Source organism: Eptatretus burgeri, chromosome 18 (genome assembly GCF_056783735.1).
Source record: "Eptatretus burgeri isolate ZD-2024b chromosome 18, Ebu_testis_v1, whole genome shotgun sequence".
NCBI classification, from domain to species: Eukaryota; Metazoa; Chordata; class Myxini; order Myxiniformes; family Myxinidae; genus Eptatretus; species Eptatretus burgeri.
This window is the reverse complement of record NC_140978.1, coordinates 20,294,793-20,315,500: the sequence shown is the minus strand read 5'-3', so window position 1 is coordinate 20,315,500 and position 20,708 is coordinate 20,294,793. Positions and strand designations below refer to the sequence as shown.

At 41.2% G+C, this 20,708-nt stretch overlaps 1 protein-coding gene across 2 annotated transcripts in view; it reads left to right on the top strand.

Annotated features, from left to right (window-relative positions):
- LOC147008698 (interleukin-1 receptor accessory protein-like 1) overlaps nt 1-20,156 on the top strand; it is a 724,240-nt gene extending 704,084 nt beyond the window's left edge. For both annotated transcript variants that reach the window (XM_085864160.1, XM_085864161.1), the window contains 2 exons: nt 14,420-14,590; nt 18,908-20,156. In XM_085864160.1, coding sequence (XP_085720286.1) covers nt 14,420-14,590; nt 18,908-19,647 — 911 coding nt within the window. In that variant the 3' untranslated portion in view covers nt 19,648-20,156. The remainder of the gene's footprint in view (nt 1-14,419; nt 14,591-18,907) is intronic.
- The last annotated feature ends 552 nt before the right edge of the window (nt 20,157-20,708 follow it).

The following is a 20,708-nucleotide window of genomic DNA, read 5'->3' as shown; positions in this document are numbered from 1 at the left end:
ACCTAAGAGACAATGGGGTGAAGGACATCAATTTAGAAATAAAGGAGATGGGATAATTGGTACTCGAATGGGTATCGGTTCAACTATTCTTAAACATAAAGACATAATTGGTTCTTCTGCTGTGGGAACTGCTTCTGCTGTAGGAAATGTAGCGAGTGCTTTCAAGAGTATAAAAGACACCCAAAAGGAATCCCATAAATTGCAAACAATAAAATAAATTAAGAAAGGCAAAACTCAGTTGTCTCCTCAAGAACGACAGAAAATAATTCAAATACGTGGGTCAGGGTTTCAAAAGTTTTAACATCTTTTTTTCCTAAATAAATACAAGTGTGAAAGCAATTCATAGTATCTATGATTTGGATGATACCATTGTCATCTCAAACTCGACTAAAAAAGAAGACTACCTCAAGGTAAATGCCATAACTGGAACAGACTGGAATAGAAATGGAATGAAAAGTTTTGAAATAAATAATCAACAAACTTATTCAAATCTCGCCAATAGTTTCTTGTTGTGTAAATTTACATTCATTACGGCTGGGAATAACAGAAACGCTACACTCATAAATGATTTCTTCAGGAAAATGTTTGATAGTGTTCGTTTGTATGTTGGAAAACAAGAAGTGGAAGCGGTTGATTATGTCTCTGCTGCATCTGAAATGATGAAATTTACACTATATTAATTTAGTGATAAAATGAGTAAGGGGGCTGTCGAAGGTTTTATTCCTGATATGGCAACGGGAACAAATACAGACCCTGGTTACAGTCAAATAAAGGCAATGTATAATGTTGATACAAAAGCAGGTAATAGTTTTACCATGGCAGTTCCTCTCAAAGGTATATTGTTACGAATCTGGCAGCCATTTGCACACAGACAGACAGCAGTCCCGAAGCTTAGTTATTTCGATAAGTATGTGTTTATCGTTAGAATCCCTCCTTCTGTCTTATGGGAATTTCGTGTGTATGCTACGAGTTATTTTTTATATAGGTTTTTAGTACATCTTCTAAAACATTTAGTTTTAGGAAAAATGTACATCAACAACAACAACAACAACGGCACCGTCCCTCACTCAATCTGGTCGCCATTGCCCACGTGTTTTTGGCTGAAGGCGTGGGCGGAGCCTCCATCGCCTCAGATTGAGGCTCTGCTCCAAGGAAGGGCATGGGATGTTTCCTCCAGCCAATGAGCGAAGGGCGAGCATCGCACGCGTGCCCCAACCAATGGTAGGCGAGCGTGCTGAAAGCTACGTCAGAGCCTCTTCGGGAGGCAGGCCTCCGAGATTCCTCGACACACCCCTCGAGACGACCGTCCAATCAGGAGGCGAGTGGGAGGAAAAAGAGATCGCTTCCACCTCAACAGAGGAGAGGGTTGGTGGTTGTGAGAGTGTCTGTAGTCTTGGTGGCAATTGGCTTCGTCTGCAGTCTTGGTGGCGATTGGCTTCATCTGCGGTCGTGGTGGCTGGGTCTTGGTCGTCGTCTGTGGTCCGTTGCGGTGGCTTCTCGTGGTAGTGGTGGCCAGGCAGCTAGGGACGTGGGCCGTGGACTTCAAGTCGTGGGTTCGAGTCCCACCATGGTGGTTTGGAGTCGGTGTGACCGCACGAGGTGGGAAGGTACCCCCGGCCCGGCTCTACCGAATAGAGACCCATGGGGACAATTTTCTTTTGGGTGTATGTGTGTGTGTGTGTCTGTGGGCCCCGTCTGTTAGTAGAATCGTTAAGTGTCTTGTACATTGTGAATTACATTTCTTATTCGTGATAACTCTGCTTTGTGTCTCCCTTCCCGATTATTGTAAAATAACCCCCCATGTTAAATGTTCCAGCTCGTTTTCTGTGCTTTCTCCTATTGTCCTGGCATGATGCGTATTGAGAATTAGTGAGGCCGTCAGTGTGGTAAATTGTTCATTTTGTCTGGCGCGGCTTTGGAAACTTCCGCTCGGTTTCGCCGGATCCGAGTCAGTAACAGCGACTCGGTTCGGACAAAGCCGGCCGAGGGTGTGATTTACCCGGTAGCTAGACTGCGTGATTATTTAGGTATATTGGCGATCGAGACAATTAACTCTACGCCACGCGGTCTAAAAATTGGCGTCCATGGTCCGCTAAGAGACCCGTGACCTTCGGAGTTATCCAAGAGTCACGACCTAAATTCCAGGTGTTCGGTGGGAGACGGCTCTACTGCTCCACCTTGTGGTCGTTTATTGCCACCGAACCCCAGCCCACAACAAATTGGTGATCAGGAGTGCGATTCGGCCCCTCCGCCTCCATAGAGAAATTAACGGGATTCGGATCAGGGGTGTACGGAACAAAACTCCCCATTCCCTCCAAATTAAGAGCATTTTAAATTGTTCTCATATGCACCATGGTGGGCCAAGATGAGCTGGAGCAGGTGGGTGTAGAGATAATGGTAAAGGAACCAGTAGCCCAGGATGAAACCCCCATACAAGAACTTTCCCCGCAGCCAAACCCAGAAGGGGTATTGGGAGTGGCAGGGGTGACGTATGACACCCCCCCCCCCGATCCCTGCCGGTTCCGCACACCATCATGGCAGAACCAGCACCATCGTTTATCACTACCGAACCCTGGCCCACAACAATATTTGGATTTTGTGGTTATGATAAAGTTCTGTGTGGACTTAAAATTGATTTCAACTTCAAAGGAATGATAATGAAAATCGATTGCTTTTTGGTTCTGCTAATGCTTTTGGTGATCAGAATAAATTTGTTCTTTATGAAATGAGTTGGTACATGAGTGAATATACTCCAAATATTAAAACAGAAGAGATGTTGAATCGAGTCGAGATAGATTGGAAATTGATGAGTAAAAAAATGATTATGCTAAAGCATACAAGTCTTTCCAAAAGGGGTGTGAAAGCAATGCTAATAAAGAACCCATTTTGGATATGGTACCATTTAAAAAAACTATATACAATCTACGCGATTGACCTGCGTGCTCAAAAGAAAACTATAAAGTCGAACAGAATGGATACTTCCATATACATTGAAATCGGAGAGAGTGAAGAAGTTGATACATATTGTTTGCTTTGGGAAGAAACAGAATTACAGATTAATACAGATAATGGGGTTATCATTCGTCTCACATACATTTTTTGATAAAAAATATGAGTAGTAAAGTGCTAACTGGGGTATATGTTAATCAAATGAATTTTAATAAACTATCATCTTGTATTCAAAAGCAAAAGCCTTGTATGATTGATGTTAATACAATTCAGAGAAAAGGAGCAGTAAGAATTGATGTTTTGCTCATCAGAGAACAGGTGAAAACCTTGTACGATACTGGCTCACTTCAAATTAAAATGTCAAAACCAATGTTAAAGTAATATTCAATAACAGAGATGAATGGAGGATTTCCACCATTTCTAATTCCTTTATTTTCTGGTTTAAGTGCGACTGGAACATTGACAGGCGGTACTTCAGCAGCAGTGAAAACTGCCAATGAATGGAGAGCTCAAATATAGGTTCAAAAAGGTTTTTACAGACATAACAAAGAGCTGTGGAAACAAATTAGTGGAAGTGGTGTAATTGTAGATTTTGCTGAAAAACTTGAACTTGATAAAAAAAAAAGACTTGATAAAGCGAGATTGTAAGTTGGAGATATGCTTTCTTCTATCGCACATGCCGGTGTAAAATAAAATAAAATAAAAGAGGTAATGGATTTTACCTTGAATATAAATAAATGAGCATTGACGAGTGGTTTAAAAAATTTGGAAAGAATACAGCATCAAATATACAACTTGCCAAATTTTGTAAGAAATTAAAAATTGATAATGCAGTTAATTGTATGAGAGATGAATTAACAAACTTATCTAAATATACAAAGAATATGATTATGAATTTAGATGATCACAATGAAAATGGATCTCATTGGTTTTATTTATAATCATCAGGTTAAATATTTTTTTGATTGTTGTGGTCTTCCACCACCTGTTGAAGTCATGAAATTCTTACAGAATGGTGTTTATCAAACATTTCATCACTAAATAAAACAAACATCAGAATCACTAAAAATTATCGGATCCGGATCTGGATTCGGATTTTCACCAAAATTGAACCAATTTGTCGTGGTCACACACCCAACCTGTGCACCAAGTTTCGTCCGAATCTGTCTCCAACTTTTTGAGATATCATGCTATATATCATTTTGGCCCTATCTCTCAATGGTGAAGAATCACTTTAAAAATTCTAGTACTCGGATGCAGATCCAGATCTTCACCAAAATCTAATCAGTTCGTCCTTGTCACACACCGACCTGCCCACCAAATTTCATCCGTATCCGTCCGCACCTTTTTGAGATATCCTGCACACAGACAGATAAACAAACAGATGGAGAGGGGTGAAAACTTAGCCTCCTTCACCTTCGTTGGTAGAGGTAATACAGCTACTACCCAGGAAAACGAAACTGAAACAAACACAGCCCTAATAATTGCAAAGAAAAAAAGGACAACTACAAAAATAAATATCAGCAGATATACTCTGACAAATGGAAGAATGACAAAAGAGCAGGAAGATATTTTTTAAAAAAGAGCTTGACAGAATAGGGATCGACAAGGAAGGCTCATTGGAATGAACAAGAACAGGTCAAATTAATGGGGATGGTCAACAGCATGTCGACAACATTGATGTTGACTGTTGAACGAGTCAACATCAATGCCCAAGACCAAGGACATTCCATTAATGCTTTTAAGAATATGGTGGGGTTGAGCCAATCAGACAAATGCAGGTTTTGTGGGGTAGAAACAGAAAGTACCAGTAACCTCCTTTTGGGATGTAAAAACTCATGTCGGAACAGCTGTACACAGAAAGACATGACAGCATATACAGAGTAATCCACTGGCATGTCTGTAAACATTTCAACATCCCAGTCCCATAACAATCATGGAAACACAAACCAAATCCGACCCTTGAACACGAACATAAAATGCTCAGATATGACAGGATGATCCCATCAAGTATCGACATTGAAAACAAAGCAGTGTGTCCAGACATCAGGTTCAAACACAAAAAGGAAAAGTCAGCATTGTTAATCGAGGTTTCCGTTCCCAATGACTTTGGACTAAATGCCACAGAAATCAGGAAAATGACCAAATACCAGGATCACAAGTTGATCAAGGTTTCAGTTCCTAATGACTTTGGACTAAATTCCACAGAAATCAGGAAAATGACCAAATACCCGGATCTGAAAAATGAGATCAAGAGGACTTGGAAATGAAAGAAAGCTGAAATTGTAGCAGTGCTAGTTGGAACTACAGAAATGATGAAGAAAACCCGAACTGAGTATTTAAAAATTATTCCGCGGAATGTCACTACAAACGAGCTACAAGTGGAGGCTGTGAGAGCTTCAGTGAGGATTTTGAAAAGAGCCCTTGTAACGAGGCGATGAGAACGAAGTTTCACATTTTGATTCATGAATCATGATCCTCCACCAAAAAAGAGATGGAGATTTTGAGTTACAGGAGAACTTCCTCCAACCTCCTGAAACCCAAATGGAGATAACAACCACCGAGTGAAATAGGGGATAGGAAAGAAGCTAACAAAACAGAGTACACAAGGTATGAAGCAATTAGGGAGCTGCCATTACAAAAAAGAGCAAAAAAGAGAGAAAGAGAGATTTATTGTAAACAGGGTTAGGGCTTGTGGAAGAGCTAGAACACTGAACAGATCAGGACACAACAGAACAAAAGGACCAGTACAGAGAGGTGGGAAACACCAAGAGCAGGGATGAAGGCCGGACAATATAGAGCATGTCTTGGACAAATGATGATTGTGGAGAGGAATGAGCAATCGGGGAAGGCCACATGTGGTTGATAAGATGGATACAGAAGCAAACTCTCAGGAAGGGAAAACTGGAAATTTACATGGAGGTGGGCTTGGGAGTGTGGGGGTATAAAATATCATGGTTTTAATGGGGGATGATCTGAGATGGTGGAGAACAGCTGTCTTGAAGACCTGGAGCGAAAAATGAGATTGAAGAGAATGTGGAAGTTGATTCCACAGGTGGGAAAAATGAGAAATAAATTAGTGGAGGTGAGAAGTGATCTGTATTTTGGGCGTTTCACCAGAATGGGGTAGCCTGGTGTTGGCTTAGCCTTGAGGGTGGTGGCATGGGATCCTAGGGTCCTGCTTTGAGCCCCATTGGCCACAAAATTAACACCAGGAAGTTGACTCAGGCTGTCATCCTTCTGAGGTCAGCCAAATGAGCACCAGTATACTGGTAATAGGGGCACTGCATCAGTGGCGTAGCTGCACCCCTAACCAATGATGCAACCAGCAGCCAAAAAGGCAGCACACGATGGGAACCGGAATGGGGTTGATCGTGGACTGTGTGTGTAATGCAGAAACCTGGGGTTGGGGTTGGGCGGGAAGCACAGAAAGAGAAGAAAGTGCAAGTCCGGAAAGGAGGTTGTAGAGGACTGGTAGATCCACCAACCTGTTAGCGATGGCGAAATGATAGGCCCATAGACTCTGCTTCATCGAGGGAAATTCCAACTTCTTGAAGGCCTTGGTTTCCATGGCAACAAGCTGAGCAAGTTGACAGGCAGTGGTACTGGCCAAGCAGGGAGAGCAGTACTCCATGAAGCTGCAGATGAAAGCCTTGAAGGTGGATAGGAGTTTGAGCGTGCCAAGAAAGGACTTCGGCCAATGCAGGATGCCCAGTCAGCGACTGGCTTTGGAGGTCAACTTTGAAATGTGGTTTGCCCAAAAAGGATAATGGCTCAGAGGGAGACCCAGAAGTTGAGATAGACAAATCTGAAGAAATCCATCAGCTTATTGAGTGCTGCCATAGAAAAGACAGATTAATGGGAGATGCCTCACCAGACTGGAGAGTTCATAGAACACCTTATCCCACACAGTCTTGAGAAAAAGAACATGGGAGGGTTCTTTTAAACTCTTGCTTTGCATTTCGGAGCACAGTCTATATTTCCTTCATGCCACGATTTTGGCTGAATCTTAATGTTTTGCAATGCTGAGAGAGTATGCGGTAAAAAATTTTAATTGGCCGAGATGGACTATAATGATGTGACATTTTCTCCAAGTACTGCTAAACGGAAGGTTTTTGAAAGTGCCAAGGAGGACATTTGTGTTCTACAGTGTTCAAATATATAATTCAATTGAAATAAAATTATGGTTTCAAAGGCTGTAGAAAAAAAAAGAAACAGAACAAACTATTTTCATAAGTTTACCGCCGTTGATACACCATCTCTTACACAACCTTATTAAACATGTTATATTAGTTATTCGTGCCTGTTGTGTGTGTGTGTGTCCGTTATGACGTCCCTAAAAACAGTAATTTCATCTTTGGAATGATTTTTCAATTTTGTTTGACTTGTTGTTTCGAATGCAGCCTGTAGCTGCTGGTTGCATCATTTTTTTCTGTAAGTGCAGCTGTGCCACCGATGCAGTGTCCCTGTTACCAGTAAGCTGGTAATCATTCTGCTGACCTCGGATTACAGGCTTAATCAATCCACCTGGTGTTATTTCTATGGCAACGACAGGGGGCTCAAACTCAAGACCCTAAGATGTTAAGCCAGCCAACTTAACCGTTAAGCCAACAACAGCCATTGTTTCACTGTCAGACAGAGTAAAAAAATTCTCACTCCTCTGTATGTGCATAATCAGGACGAGATTTTGTACAATTTGCCACATTCAGAGCCAAAGTACTACTAAACTGCAGGTTCGTGTTCCAATTCATGTTCAAAATGTAACATTTAATTGAAATTGAGTGTTTCCTCGTTCATAGACTGACGTCTGTGGACTCAGACAGACAAAGTGAACCAATTGTTGAACCCAAATTTTTTCTGCGTGTTCACGGGGTAAAAAAAGAGAGAGCAAGTGACAGTGTTGCTCTGTAATAAAAAAAAATGCTCGAAACATACTGCCTGCAAATAAAAGTTACACAAAATCTCCAAAGTTTCATTTAAAAAAAAACACATGGAGATCTACATTTTGCACATAGCTGTGTTGTAGTTGCGTTTGAAATAATTAAAACTATTTTTTAATGATATAGTACTTCCAGTGAAGTTCGCATTCAATGTACGAGGATGAAGAGGCTGTGACTAGAATATTGTTTTAAAAGTAACTCCAACCTTTTAATCCCTTTCGGTGTTCCTGTAAAGGGATGTGAAATGGAATTGGAAACAAGGCTGCTCCATGATTATTTACTTTCATTGTGATTGATGAGATGATTTTTGGATGGAGATTCTTTTTTTTTTATCACAGAACAACTACAATTAATACTTTCAGGACTTTTCAACTTTTAATGCCTCCGCTGACAAAGTCACCGGAGGCATTGTGTCTTCAGGTTGTCTCTAAGTCCATGCTAATTTTGTTTTCTCTGGAACTGCTTATAAGATAAACACAAAATTTTCACCGAAGGTGCGACTACTCATTTAGAACATTTTAATAATTATGACGTCATAGATCACGTGGTGTGGCAGCCATGTTGGAAAAAAGGAAAACCTTTGGACCTCTACCTCCTAAACCGCCCTATGGAAAAAATTGAAACTTGCCACATGGTGAGTACTCATCTATCTATCTATATTAATATTTCGGCACGCCCCTTTCTTTGTTCCACCATCAGATTTTTGTTACTGCATGAAATGAAACAAGCTTTGACATATATAGTAATGATATTATTGTCTTCCTTAAGAGGCCCCTCAAAATTCGTTTTGATGATTATGGTAGTTAAACAGTTCATGTTCTCCATTTGCAAAATGGAAGGAATTACTGCACAAAAAAGAAATAAAATGTTTCCCATTTTTTAGAGGATCACTAAGATGAATTTGTAAAACCTTTTGTAGAGTATGTTATTATTTATCACTATACGCCATAGTAAATTGCTCATGTTATTGAGCTGTCAATAAGCTATCAATCATAGACATATAATAAACTCACTTGAGTATTCATATCTCTATTTCAATGCGTAATATCAAGCGGTACCTTCATGATGACCTAATAAAACCAGTCTCGATGTCCGTCCGTCCGTATATCTGTTCACAATCAAACCGATCGTGATGCTTTTTTAAGGCTTTCCGAGAGCTTTGGAGAGATTACCCACACTCCCGCACGGTGCTGTTTTTATTATTCCTACTGCACTTCATTAGAACATAGATCGTGGATGGATGCGCAGATCCCAGGAGAACAACTATAGCTGTACAGAACAATTCATATTTTCGATGGATAAAAATTATACTTAATTGATATTATAATAAATAGTTTATTTAAAATATCTTCAAATTTTGTGAGTTTTTAGGTCCTCGGGTCTCCGCATAATGGCGTACAGGCTTAAGTCGTACTTCTGTTTACTACCGTAGAAAATCACAGAACCATCTGTTAACAGTTTCAGAATCAGATAAAATCTACAAGATATGAATATGTAGATGAAAGTGATCCGGCCTTTTGGATCAATTTAAAGTAGGGTGCCCTGTAATTTTAATGCGCTCTATGGATCCTCCGGAACTCACGAATGGTAGACGCTGTGTAGTCACTAAACTACGTGGTAATGTCATCGAAGTGGAGCTACTGCGAGACAGTCGAAGGGGAAAACCTGAATGATAATCAATGGATAAAAATGATGTAATATATTGTTTAAAAACATTCATGCTATCTGTCTTTTACCATATGTTGCCAGTGATGCCCGTCCAAGACGGGCACCTTTACTAGTTAGGGATAAGTGCGTTTTTTTGTCATGATGTGATAGATGACTTAATTATGACATCATAATTGCACACCTTGAACACTTTAGCCGATAAGTATGAAAAATGTTTGATGGTCATCTAAGGGTAAATTGTATGGGGGAAAAAAAATTGATGACATCATCGGTCATGTGATTTGGCAGCCATATTTTTTTAACCGAAAAGCCTTCAATAATAATTTTGGAGGTGGCATATCTGTCGACGTTGCAACGTCGAAGAGTGCCATTCTTGTTGTTTATTTTTTAATTTTGCATTCTACTGCCATGAAACGAAATGTCGCCCAGTGAATCATTGCAGCTGGTTGAAAAGCCCAGTTGTATCGTCCCTATAATTATTAATGTAAAAGTACAATTATGTCTCCTAAAATTTCCATATGTGTGACATATAGTACAAGAAGATTAGGAGACATTGCATAAATGCCATAACTACAACAACCTCCTCCATGAACCTTATATCGCTGTTTAAACATGTGCCCATTTTTGGTCGTTAATTGGCAATCTGCATATTCTTATAGATGGGAATGGCTTCAGTGTAAAATGCTTAAAAAAAAATTTTTAAACAGAGGGGGGAGAATAGTGTGGAAAAAGAAAAATGAGCTTGGGAAATATAGACAAGAGGAAGGCATGGAGAGAGAAGAGTCAGCATAAATATTTCTGCCATTTTTGCACAATTTGTTGACAGCCCCAGCATGTTTCAAAACTCTATTTATTTATTTATTTTCAATTTAAAATTGTACACTGTAATTTACAATTCTCAATATCGTATAATTGTTCAGTCAAATAACTACCATGCAGGCAGGTGCAACCTCCTCTTGAGAGAGGGTGGAGTGCTCATGGATTTTGTTGACAATGTGTGAAATTGTATTGTTATTGTTGTTGGAGTAGGCCTTTGTGTGCAAGTACCCTGATACTCCTGCAGCGTAGACTGATATTTCAGATCAATTGTTCAAATTTGCATAAAAGCAGCAAAATTGGTACACATGTAGAATAATGTATTCCGAACAATTCCAGATATGGAGCCACCCGAGATTGTGCCTTGCTCAGCTTCGGCGACCATTTATCGATTACATACTTTACTCTATTTTGAAAAGGGAACTGATAATCGTGATAATGACAAACTCAGAAAATGTAGTCAAATTATTGCACACTTCACTTTGAAGCGACTATGGTTTACTGTCTACTACCATTCTACCAGAACACATGGTACACGCATACATCAGTCTAGTACAATATGAGTTTCTGAGCTCAAGTGTACTGGCTCTGGATGAAGAAGTCAGCACTTTTACAAGCAATGCGACTTTGCATTTGCACATTCTAAGCGAGGCCCATATCTCAGTCTGTGTCTACTGCGCCTGTCTACTGGCATTCTCCTTCACAAGCACACAGTCCAGTGCATTGCAGATTAGCCTCCTTGCATTTGCAGCGGTTTCTACAGCCTTTTTTGCAGCCACACGACACCAGCTCGAAGCAGCTTTTTGAAGCCTCAGGGAGTGTCGTCCAGAGCGGTTTGTAGGACCCATCCTCTGTTTGCCGCCAGCCCCAGCTTGTTGGTGATGGAAGCACGGGTTGAGGGACCAAGACCTGCCCCCAGACATAGCCACCCTGGAAGACTGATCTCTTCACATGCTGTTCCAAAGCATCGTAGGTAGGTGGGATGCGCTGGGCGGAGTTCCTCTTGGCAAAGAGTTTCTTTCTGCCCTCGTTGACATCCGTATATGGACTGGTGCAGTCATAGAGGAGCACCACAAACCTTTCAATGCAGTGCATTGTGTCATCCTGGATGTTGACTGGCGTGGTGGTCAGGGTCACAAGAGAATCTGTCAGTTCTGGAAACGAGTTCCATGTGGCCCAGGCAGATTTCTTCCCATGCCCCACGAATGCTGATACCATGTCACATCCGGTCATGGTGTGGAAGACAGGGAGGGCACGTGCCTTCTGTGGACCGAAGGAGGCAGCTATTTCATGGGCAGGGATGTAGCGGTAGTTCTTGCCCGTCCCAAAGGCAATCCAGAGTTCATCCACGCATGGTAGTGCCTGGGCTACCATCACCGCCAAGACTACGACATCGGTGTCTACGGTTCGAACTTGAATCGGACGGTGGTCTTGTTCTGCAGCATGGGCCACATGTAGCATGATGCGAGTGTCCGCCTCTTCTTGACCGTATGGAGCCAGAGAGCTTTCATCTTCCTGCCTTGGAAGGCAGATGACTGCTTCACCATCAGTTACTACCAGCTCCTTTGCCCATATTACCAATTACAACATCACTTCCACCACTACCACCACCACAACAAAATACTTGTGAACCTGTCACTGATGCTGTGTGCAAAAATGGATTTTTTCCATAAAAATGACCATTTTTCCGCAATACAATGGTTGGAAATATAATAAATCAACACAAATGACATTTGTATTGTTTTCCTTTGTAAATGCACATCACATGGAGTATTTATCACCTCTGAGAAGCCTACAAAGAGAATAACAATGACATATATCCCATGTTGTTAAAGTAGAATGGCACCCATTTTGTAAAATGGCCGCCAAAGCTGACCAAGGCAAAATCTCGAGGGGCTCCATTTCCAGAATTGTTCAGAATACATTAGTCAACATATGTACCAATTTTGGTGCTTTTATGAAAAGTCGAACAATTGGTTTGCTATGCTGCAGTACTAGAACCAGTTTAAAAGATGTTATTTATTTGTTTTATTCACGACATCAATCATTCCTTTCTTTTTATGGATTCTCCCGTTTTGTCCCCTCTTTGGGCCTTTAGTTCAGTGTCTGCATCAAGATGTTGAATAAGCCTTTAGACTAAAGGCCAAATGATGTGTTACGGTTAATTACTGCAACAAATTGTTTTGTAATCTATGTATTAAAGTAGCCGGTTTTCTCCATCCCGCTATTTGTCATGCTGTTTTCACTGGGACGTTATTACGGCATTATGTCTGGCACTTGGCTCGGCCTCTACAGACGTGCACATTATCCAGGCATCCAGTACCCAACCTGTCTCTTTGCTTCACTGATGGCAGTTGAATACCATAATCCATAGATCTGACTCTTATTATGTGACGTCCAAAGGCGTCGGGCTGAATGGCAGATGCTAGGCATTAGAATTGTGGTGCAGTAAGATGGCGGTGTAGTAAGACAGTGTCACATCAGAGATGTCATTACGATGTTATGTCTTGCACTAGGCTAGGCCTTCACGGTGATGTATTATTCAAGACTCAATGAGAATTGCATTTTGAAACTTGAAAAAAACAAAAACAAACAACGTAACGTTTGATCCCTGGGAACATTAAACCAATTCATAATGGTGTTTTTTTTTTAAACTAATAAGTGTGCGTATTATTACTAAAATTAATGCTGAGTTGTTAGCAGTAAACAAAATGTTACTGGAATAAAAAATTGCAAATACAGACCGGCAATAAACTGTATTACTATATTGTATCATACAAGTTATATTGTTCATCTACCTTCAGCGAAGCAGCAGGTTCAATGCAAGTGTCTTTCAAAATATAAAATTGTCCACCAAAATTTCCGTGTGATCAAAATTGTTTGGACCATTACTGTTTCTGGCATCTATAAAGTGCTCACTTTTACTTATTGATCTAATCAAATGAAAGAGCAAAAGCTGCACTGGAGTCATCAGGTTAAACCCAAATAGATAAATATGGAATCACCAGGAGGAACCTGGATAAGGATTCGAGTTTCAGCTGCTACTCCTCTAATCTCAAACCCATTCACCAGCACAGCAAAGTGATCCTTATTCAAAAAAACGTTTTAAAGTATTTCATGTTCTAAAACTTAATGCTGTGTTTCAAAACAAACCTGTTCACTCAGACAGAAGGCCAGCCACAAATATAATCTCACAAAGTAGCTATTATTGTCATGGACACCAGCGTGTCACTGTATAAGCGTGGCACTTTAACAGACCCCATTCATCAGGTAGTTGAGCATGCTATTGAAGTGATGGGATTAAAACAGCAAGACTTCTGATCGCTGGCTGGATGCTTTAACCACTGCACTGATGCTAAGCCTTGCAAGATGGTAATTAGAGCAAGCTTTGAGCTCAATCAGAGAGCATGCTGGATGCCAGCAATTTGGTGAATCATTAGGAGCAGTCTTTAAATGAGGGTTCTTCAATCAAGGGCATTGTTTAAAGAGGCTTTGTAAAACAAGTGTCCTGGTGTGATCTCCATCCAAATAGTCAGGTGAGAAACCGCTAGTCTCAGTTCATATTCGTCTCTGTTACATTATCTTGGACCTGCACCTGTGTACAAGGTGTGGTTCACTGCACCTGCAGGGAAATCTGAGACTAACTAACTCTTGCAATAGACCTGAAGTTTCTGCTGTGGAACTTTAACTGATGTGGGATAACATTGCAAAAGTTTCTGTAAACAAGCCCCCTTCCTCGGAAACAACATCAGCAGTTTCCCTCCTTATTAGCATAAATCGATTCTGTTAAAATGCCAAATCAAACAGAAGTGCACAGAACTGCTGATGAATCATGCCAGTTGTTATTCAGTTGACATTTTAAACTTTTAAAATGAAATAACAACAGTCAGTACCAAAACAAATTGACACCAACTGGCACCAAGATGTCACAGTGGAGTAACCGAGCTAAAAGATGTCAGTACACCCCTCAGTTTCTCACCCCGAGAGAGGAGATGAAGCAGATAGATGATCTAACCCTCGTGTCTGATCCCGCCCCAATCCCACAGACAACAAGGAGTATGATGCATTCGTGTCCTGCGCCAAGGCAGACGGAGGTGCTTGGGGCGGTGAAGGTGCCGAAGATGAGCACCTTGCTTTGGAACTCATCCCAGATGTCTTGGAAAAGCATTTTGGCTTCCGACTCTTTCTACCAGAGAGAGATCTTATTCCTGCTAATAGTGTGTAATGCAACATCATCATAATTGGCATCATCCTTTTCATTGTCCTAATCATTGGGTTTGTCAATATGATGTCATTATTGTATGATCATTCTCATAATCACACTAATTACGGTAAACATTTGGCTTGTTCGGCAAGAGAGATGTTATAATTTTCCTATGGCTTACAACTTTGTTCTCATCAGCAATAACTTGTTACCATACATCCCTCATACTTTGTAGAAATATTTTTCAGAATTTTTTGTCAATATCATAACCACATGGTCTGTCTGTATCATTTATATGTTCCTGACAAAATTGCATGACATCACACATCTTATCCTCTACTTCCTTTAAACCCAAATTCTTCATAATTACAGCCTCCATACTCACCCCACCCCCCCCCATCCCCCATTCCTCTATTGCTTTTACCATCTTCTTCACCCAACCAGGAACAAAATGTTTTTTTCTGAGAGACTAAGCATTCTGGAAAGCAGGTGCACAGATGAAATTCCAATTCTAGAATTTTCCGCTTGATTTGGCAGACCGTAGCCTGCTTAGAGGTGAAAGGTGGCGTTATCGTAAGAGCTCCCGCTTTTTTGATGAAACACTCTAGGTTTATGTATGACTTCTTGTTTTGTTACATTTCATATTTCAAGGGCCACTGCCTAAAGCTAGCCAGTGGAGTTCCCGCTTGGTTAAGTCAAGGGTTTTCACAATTCTGCAGTCTGAACAAGCCTTAAAGCATCGTGATCAGCGATAGTGCAGCAATATAGCTCAACACAACCTTGGCTGGAAAATGTCACTGATAACGTTTGGCCACTATTCCTGCATCGAAATTCGGCCACAGAGACTCAAGTTTGGGTGAGGATTTCATATAGTTTTGACTTCCTACATCTTAAAGCTTCAAACACTAAGTAGTCAATGATAGTGAGGAACTGGAAGGCCATTGGTCGTGTCACTGTTGAAATGTTTTACCTTTCTGGTGACTAAACTGCCTGCAGTACAAATTTACCATTGACACCTGTCAGACTAATTACCTGAGTAGTTATACACTTGTGTCCGACGGCCATTAATTTTCTCCATCGCCAATGGCCACAGAGTGTTTTGGAAAGTTTTAATGAGTCGTTACTGAGCTTGGATTCCCCACCGAGTAAAATGCTTATCTACAGGGATGTGTGTGGGATGTGATAACTTGCCAGAGAACTGCACGGCAAAACACTATCAATTCCAGCAAAAAAAAATACTTGCCTTTTCCATAAATGTCATTTGGCATGAATATAAATCGTTGATTTTTGGAGTGAGTAATCACAGAGATTGGAGATGTAGAAAAGCCGGTACGAAGAAGCGTAAAGTAAGGATGGTCTTAAAGTACTGAAGGACCAGTTTCCCAGATCATGAAGTTACACTTGCAGAACATAATATTGTATCACTGTAAGTTAATTATGGAAGTTTAAGCGAGGAATTCCTTTTGTTAACGAGTTTAGCGCAATAGCTTAACTTGCGGGGTAAGACTATGACTGAGTTTAATTGGCTTGAAGGTTGTTGTTGTTTTTTTTTCAATGATCATCCTCTCTAAAACACGTCGGTCTTGCACACAACGTAACCTGTCGTTCACCTGTGCAGACTCTTGAGTCAATATACAATTTGCTCTCTCCTTTTTATACACCTGCACAATTTTTCTCACCTGTACTCACCTGTACAATTTTTCTCAAAGCCTCTCCTTTTTGCACACCTCATCCAGATTCAATCAAGATGCAAAAATTACCGATGCCAATGCATCAACGTCACAGCTCCTCAGTGATGATGCAAACAGCAGATACATTGTGCACAACTGAGTCTGCAGATTGAATTTAAAACCACTTTTAAAAAGCTCTTTCTGAGGTTTAAATAGGGTGCACAAAATATAGAACATCCGAAATGAAAGTTCTGCAGTGATATAAAAGACCCAATTACACTGCAGAGATCTTTTGACCTTCATGGCTCTTGGATATCTCTTGAGTCAGAAGGAATGGGGGAAAGAAACAGGGCATGGAAGGGAGCCCGAGCTTTGTGATAACCTACATGGAAATTCATCAGGCGATGATCCCTGGTCAGCATCGATGAGGTTTAACGACTCCCTCAAGATTCCCAGCCACCTTCCAAACACTCGATAAGTGCCATTGCGGACACAAATAATCTTAAACCCGGAGGACCAAAGCGGCCTTCATATATGATACACACCGTACTTCGTGCCAGCTGGCAGCCTCCGTACCTGCAGATTCTCCTCTAATGTACACTCTTCAAACTTTGTACTGCTGCGGCTGTGCTTTCAACACGCATTCAGACTCTCCTGCAGCTCGTTGCTTTTTAAGCAGCGTTCTTGGGTTCAGGGCTTTGACAATTTGACAGCAATCCATCTGCTTGTTAATAGGGCCCTGCAGTCTTGATGATGACCAGGTAACCTGTAGAGACATTGAGGCAGCACATTATTCTCGGTAGTTATTCGTGGCATTTTGTTGAAAACACTCCAAAAATGAAACATGCAGTACACAGACTGATGGTATCATGCAATGATTCGATCATAACTCATACATCTGCATTGTACTTGGTACTCTTTTGTGCATAAATAAGTGTTTGTCATTAGTATTATCTTCACCACTCCTCTGAGAACTAAAGGAACCGGTGTAATTCAACACAGACAATTTTGGAATTATTCTTCTGGATGAATGGTTATTCCAGTCCTATATTTAACTGAATGAATGTTCTCGATCAGTTGTTGGCCTTTTTGCTGAACTTGACAGATGAGATTGTGAAAATACAGTTTGTTCCAAAAAAGACACGGACAACTTTGCTTGTTAATATTTTTAGAACCACAAATTATATGACGATAGCCTTTGGAATATATGATACAGAAACTCATAAAGTTTTGTGTACACCATCATTACGCTTCAGTGTGAGTTCCGTTTGTCACGCGTAGGACATCAAGTTGGTACACGAGTTCTTGCCATGTTCGGCCCAGCATGTTTGCGTCCACCAGTGCGCATGCAGCTCTGACCCGAGAATGAAGATCCTGCAGGTTTGACACCTTGGTATTGCAGACATCTTTGACAAACCCCCAGAGAAAAAAGTCAAGGGGGGTTATGTGTGGTGATTGTGGAGGCCAGGCGGTCCCCTGAACATTCTGAGCCGAACATTGCAAGAACTCGTCTACCGCCTTGATGTCCTGCCCATGACAAACGGAGTTTTTGTGGTTCAAAATATATTAACAACCAAAGTTGGAACTTTTTTTTTTGTCTTTTTGGAACACCCTGTAGGTTCAAATAACATACGTCGATTTCAACTTTTCTTTTTACCTCCATCAGCGAAGGTGAGCAGAGGTTATGTTTTCACCCCTGTTTGTCTGTCTGTCTGTCTGTCTGTAAACAGGATATCTCAAAAAGTTGTGGATGAATTCAGACGACATTTGGTGGAGAGGTTGGGTATGTGACAAGGATGAACGGATTGGATTTTGTTGAAGATCCGACTACAGATCCAGATACTAGAATTTATTAAGCGATTCTTCACCATTGAGAGATAAGGACAAATACAATATATAGCACGATATCTCCAAACGTTATGGATGGGTTTGGATGAAACTTGGTGGACAGGTTGGGTGTGTGACAAGGAAGAAATTATTAACCTTTAGTGAAGATCCAGATCCAGACCCGATAAAAAAATTTCAGTGATTCTTCAACATTGCGAGACAGGGCTAAAAACGACATATAGCACGATATCTCAAAAGGTTATGGATGGATTCGGTTGAAACTTGGTATGCAGGTTGGGTGTGTGCTAAGGACAAATGGATTCGATTGTGGTGAAAATCCAAACCTGGATCTGGAAACGAGAATTTTTTTCACTGATTCTTCACCGGTGAGAGATTGGGCAAAAACGTTGTAAAGCATGATATCTCAAAAAGTTTTGGACGAGTTATGACAAAACTAGGAGGATGAGTTGGGTCGTTGACAATAACAAACCAATTAGATTTTGTTTCAGGTCTGGATCGAGATCCGGCCTATCAGTGGGATACAAAACATAAACTATTCAGCCTGGCGTAGGTATGCACTCCACCGAGTGCCATTCTAGTTACTAATGTCCTCGAAAATTCAATAAGATGCCACCAATGTCTCCTTATTTCCTTCCCTGCACGTAATATATGTATAAGTTCTTCATTGAGCCTCATTTTGAGAAAATACTTGCTGATGCTTGTAGGTCTTTTTAATTTTTTTCAAACTTCTTTTCAAAAAAAGATAATCTGTCTTGACATTAATGGTTACCTCAATACAAAAGAGCACTTCTGACTGTCTATGTGGTGTGCAGCTTACGTGGAGGATGTGTCCCGTGCCATAGAACTGAGCCGCCGTCTAATCCTACTGCTTACTCCGAGTTACGTCTTGCGCCGTGGATGGAGCTTGTTCCAAATAGAGGAAGGACTCCGCACGATGCTGGAGGGTGGGCAGACAAAGGTTATCATTATCGAGTGTGGGGAGCTTCGTGGAGTTGTGAACTACCACGAGGTTGAAGCACTCCGTGCTGGTATAAAGAGTGTCGTGACAGTGCACTGGAAAGGGGCAAGCTCTGGTCATCTGGGCTCGCACTTTTGGAAAAAGCTTCGTTATGCCATGCCTGCCAAAAAACCAGACACCCGGGGTGACAGCGAGCCTTGTCTCGACGAGGCCGAGGCTTCACCATTCCAGAGTCTCCACACAGTGGCGGAAAACGTGGGTCCGGTTACGAGCTTGGCATGCCGCATGGACACCCGCGCGAGTGTCTGCAACCCATGCTATGCACGGTACGGTAGCGGGACACGAGTGGCACGTGTTTTTGGGGAAACGTCTCCCCGGATTCTGGACAATCACCACACGTACTGTAACATCCCTCTTTCGCTCGTCAACGGGCACCGAGCGAAGGGCTCAGGTGCACCTTTCGGCTCTGTACCCTTGGCTCCTGCAACTTTAGGACCTCCCCGGAGAGACTTTGCACCAGAAGAAAGCCAGGGGAACAGTGCTGTATTGCCATTGCTTCCACGAGCAGCCGGCACTTCAAGCGTGATTTGGTGAAGTTCTGATGCATAAGTCTTCTTCTCTACCCACTCATAAGGCCCATTTATCCACCCCTTGTATTATTGTTATTAGGGTTATTATTAATACTATTATTGTCGTTATTATTGCACTCATGACACTCATCGGATTCTGGTTTTTCTGCAAGTCTGACAGTGTTGGCATTTAGCCTGCAACTGCATTGTCTCTGGATATCAGTTTGATGCCGGCCTTTGTGGGTACAACGGAGTTGTTGTCTTTCGGCAGTTATTTATGTACATCAGTGCGCATGGTTTTGAATTATCTTTTCTAGGCTAGTTGCTGGTATGTCAGGAAGGAAACTCCTTTGGGGGATAGTCAGATTTTGGTGCTCTAGTATTTAGGCCCAATTGTTTTCGGATTTGCTGAATCAAAAATTGGGGGAAACGAGGAGATTCGTAATAAGAGAGAAGTTAAAGGAAGAGAGAAAAGAAATGTGTATACAATTGAGATTTTGGAATAAAAAAGGTTTGAGTCGGGATGTAAAAGGAGATTGGGGTGGAAGTTCTGGGTTGGAAGTGGGGTTGTAAAACTAGGAAGAAGAAAATACAGGGTAAGAAGTTAGCCAAACGAAAGAAAGATTTAATTTCTCAAATTATTTGATCTAAAGATCGACGACAACCCTTCCAGTTCATAAAGGAAAGTTCAGAACTTCGTACATTCCGAATTCCAGCAAAAAAAACGATCTCGTCCCACGTGTCCACACCAGTTTTCAAGCCAAGTATCTTCCTTTATTTAAATAATAAATAAATAAAAAAAAGGAAACTATATTCACCACTTTCGCTCCTCTCGCTGCTGCTAATCACCTAAAGGAATGTGTTGGGAAACAAAATGTTATATACGTATTTTTGTGATGAAAAATTCATCCACCTTTTCTAAAAATCGCACAATTAATCTGATTTATAATTCCTCCATCTCTCGCTACACATTGGACCGAATCTTATTTCATCACACCTGCCCGATTGGGGGAGGTGTGCGGGAATAAACTTGAAGGGTTGTAAAAATGATATTTCCAGCACATCCCTGACCAATTATTTCATCGT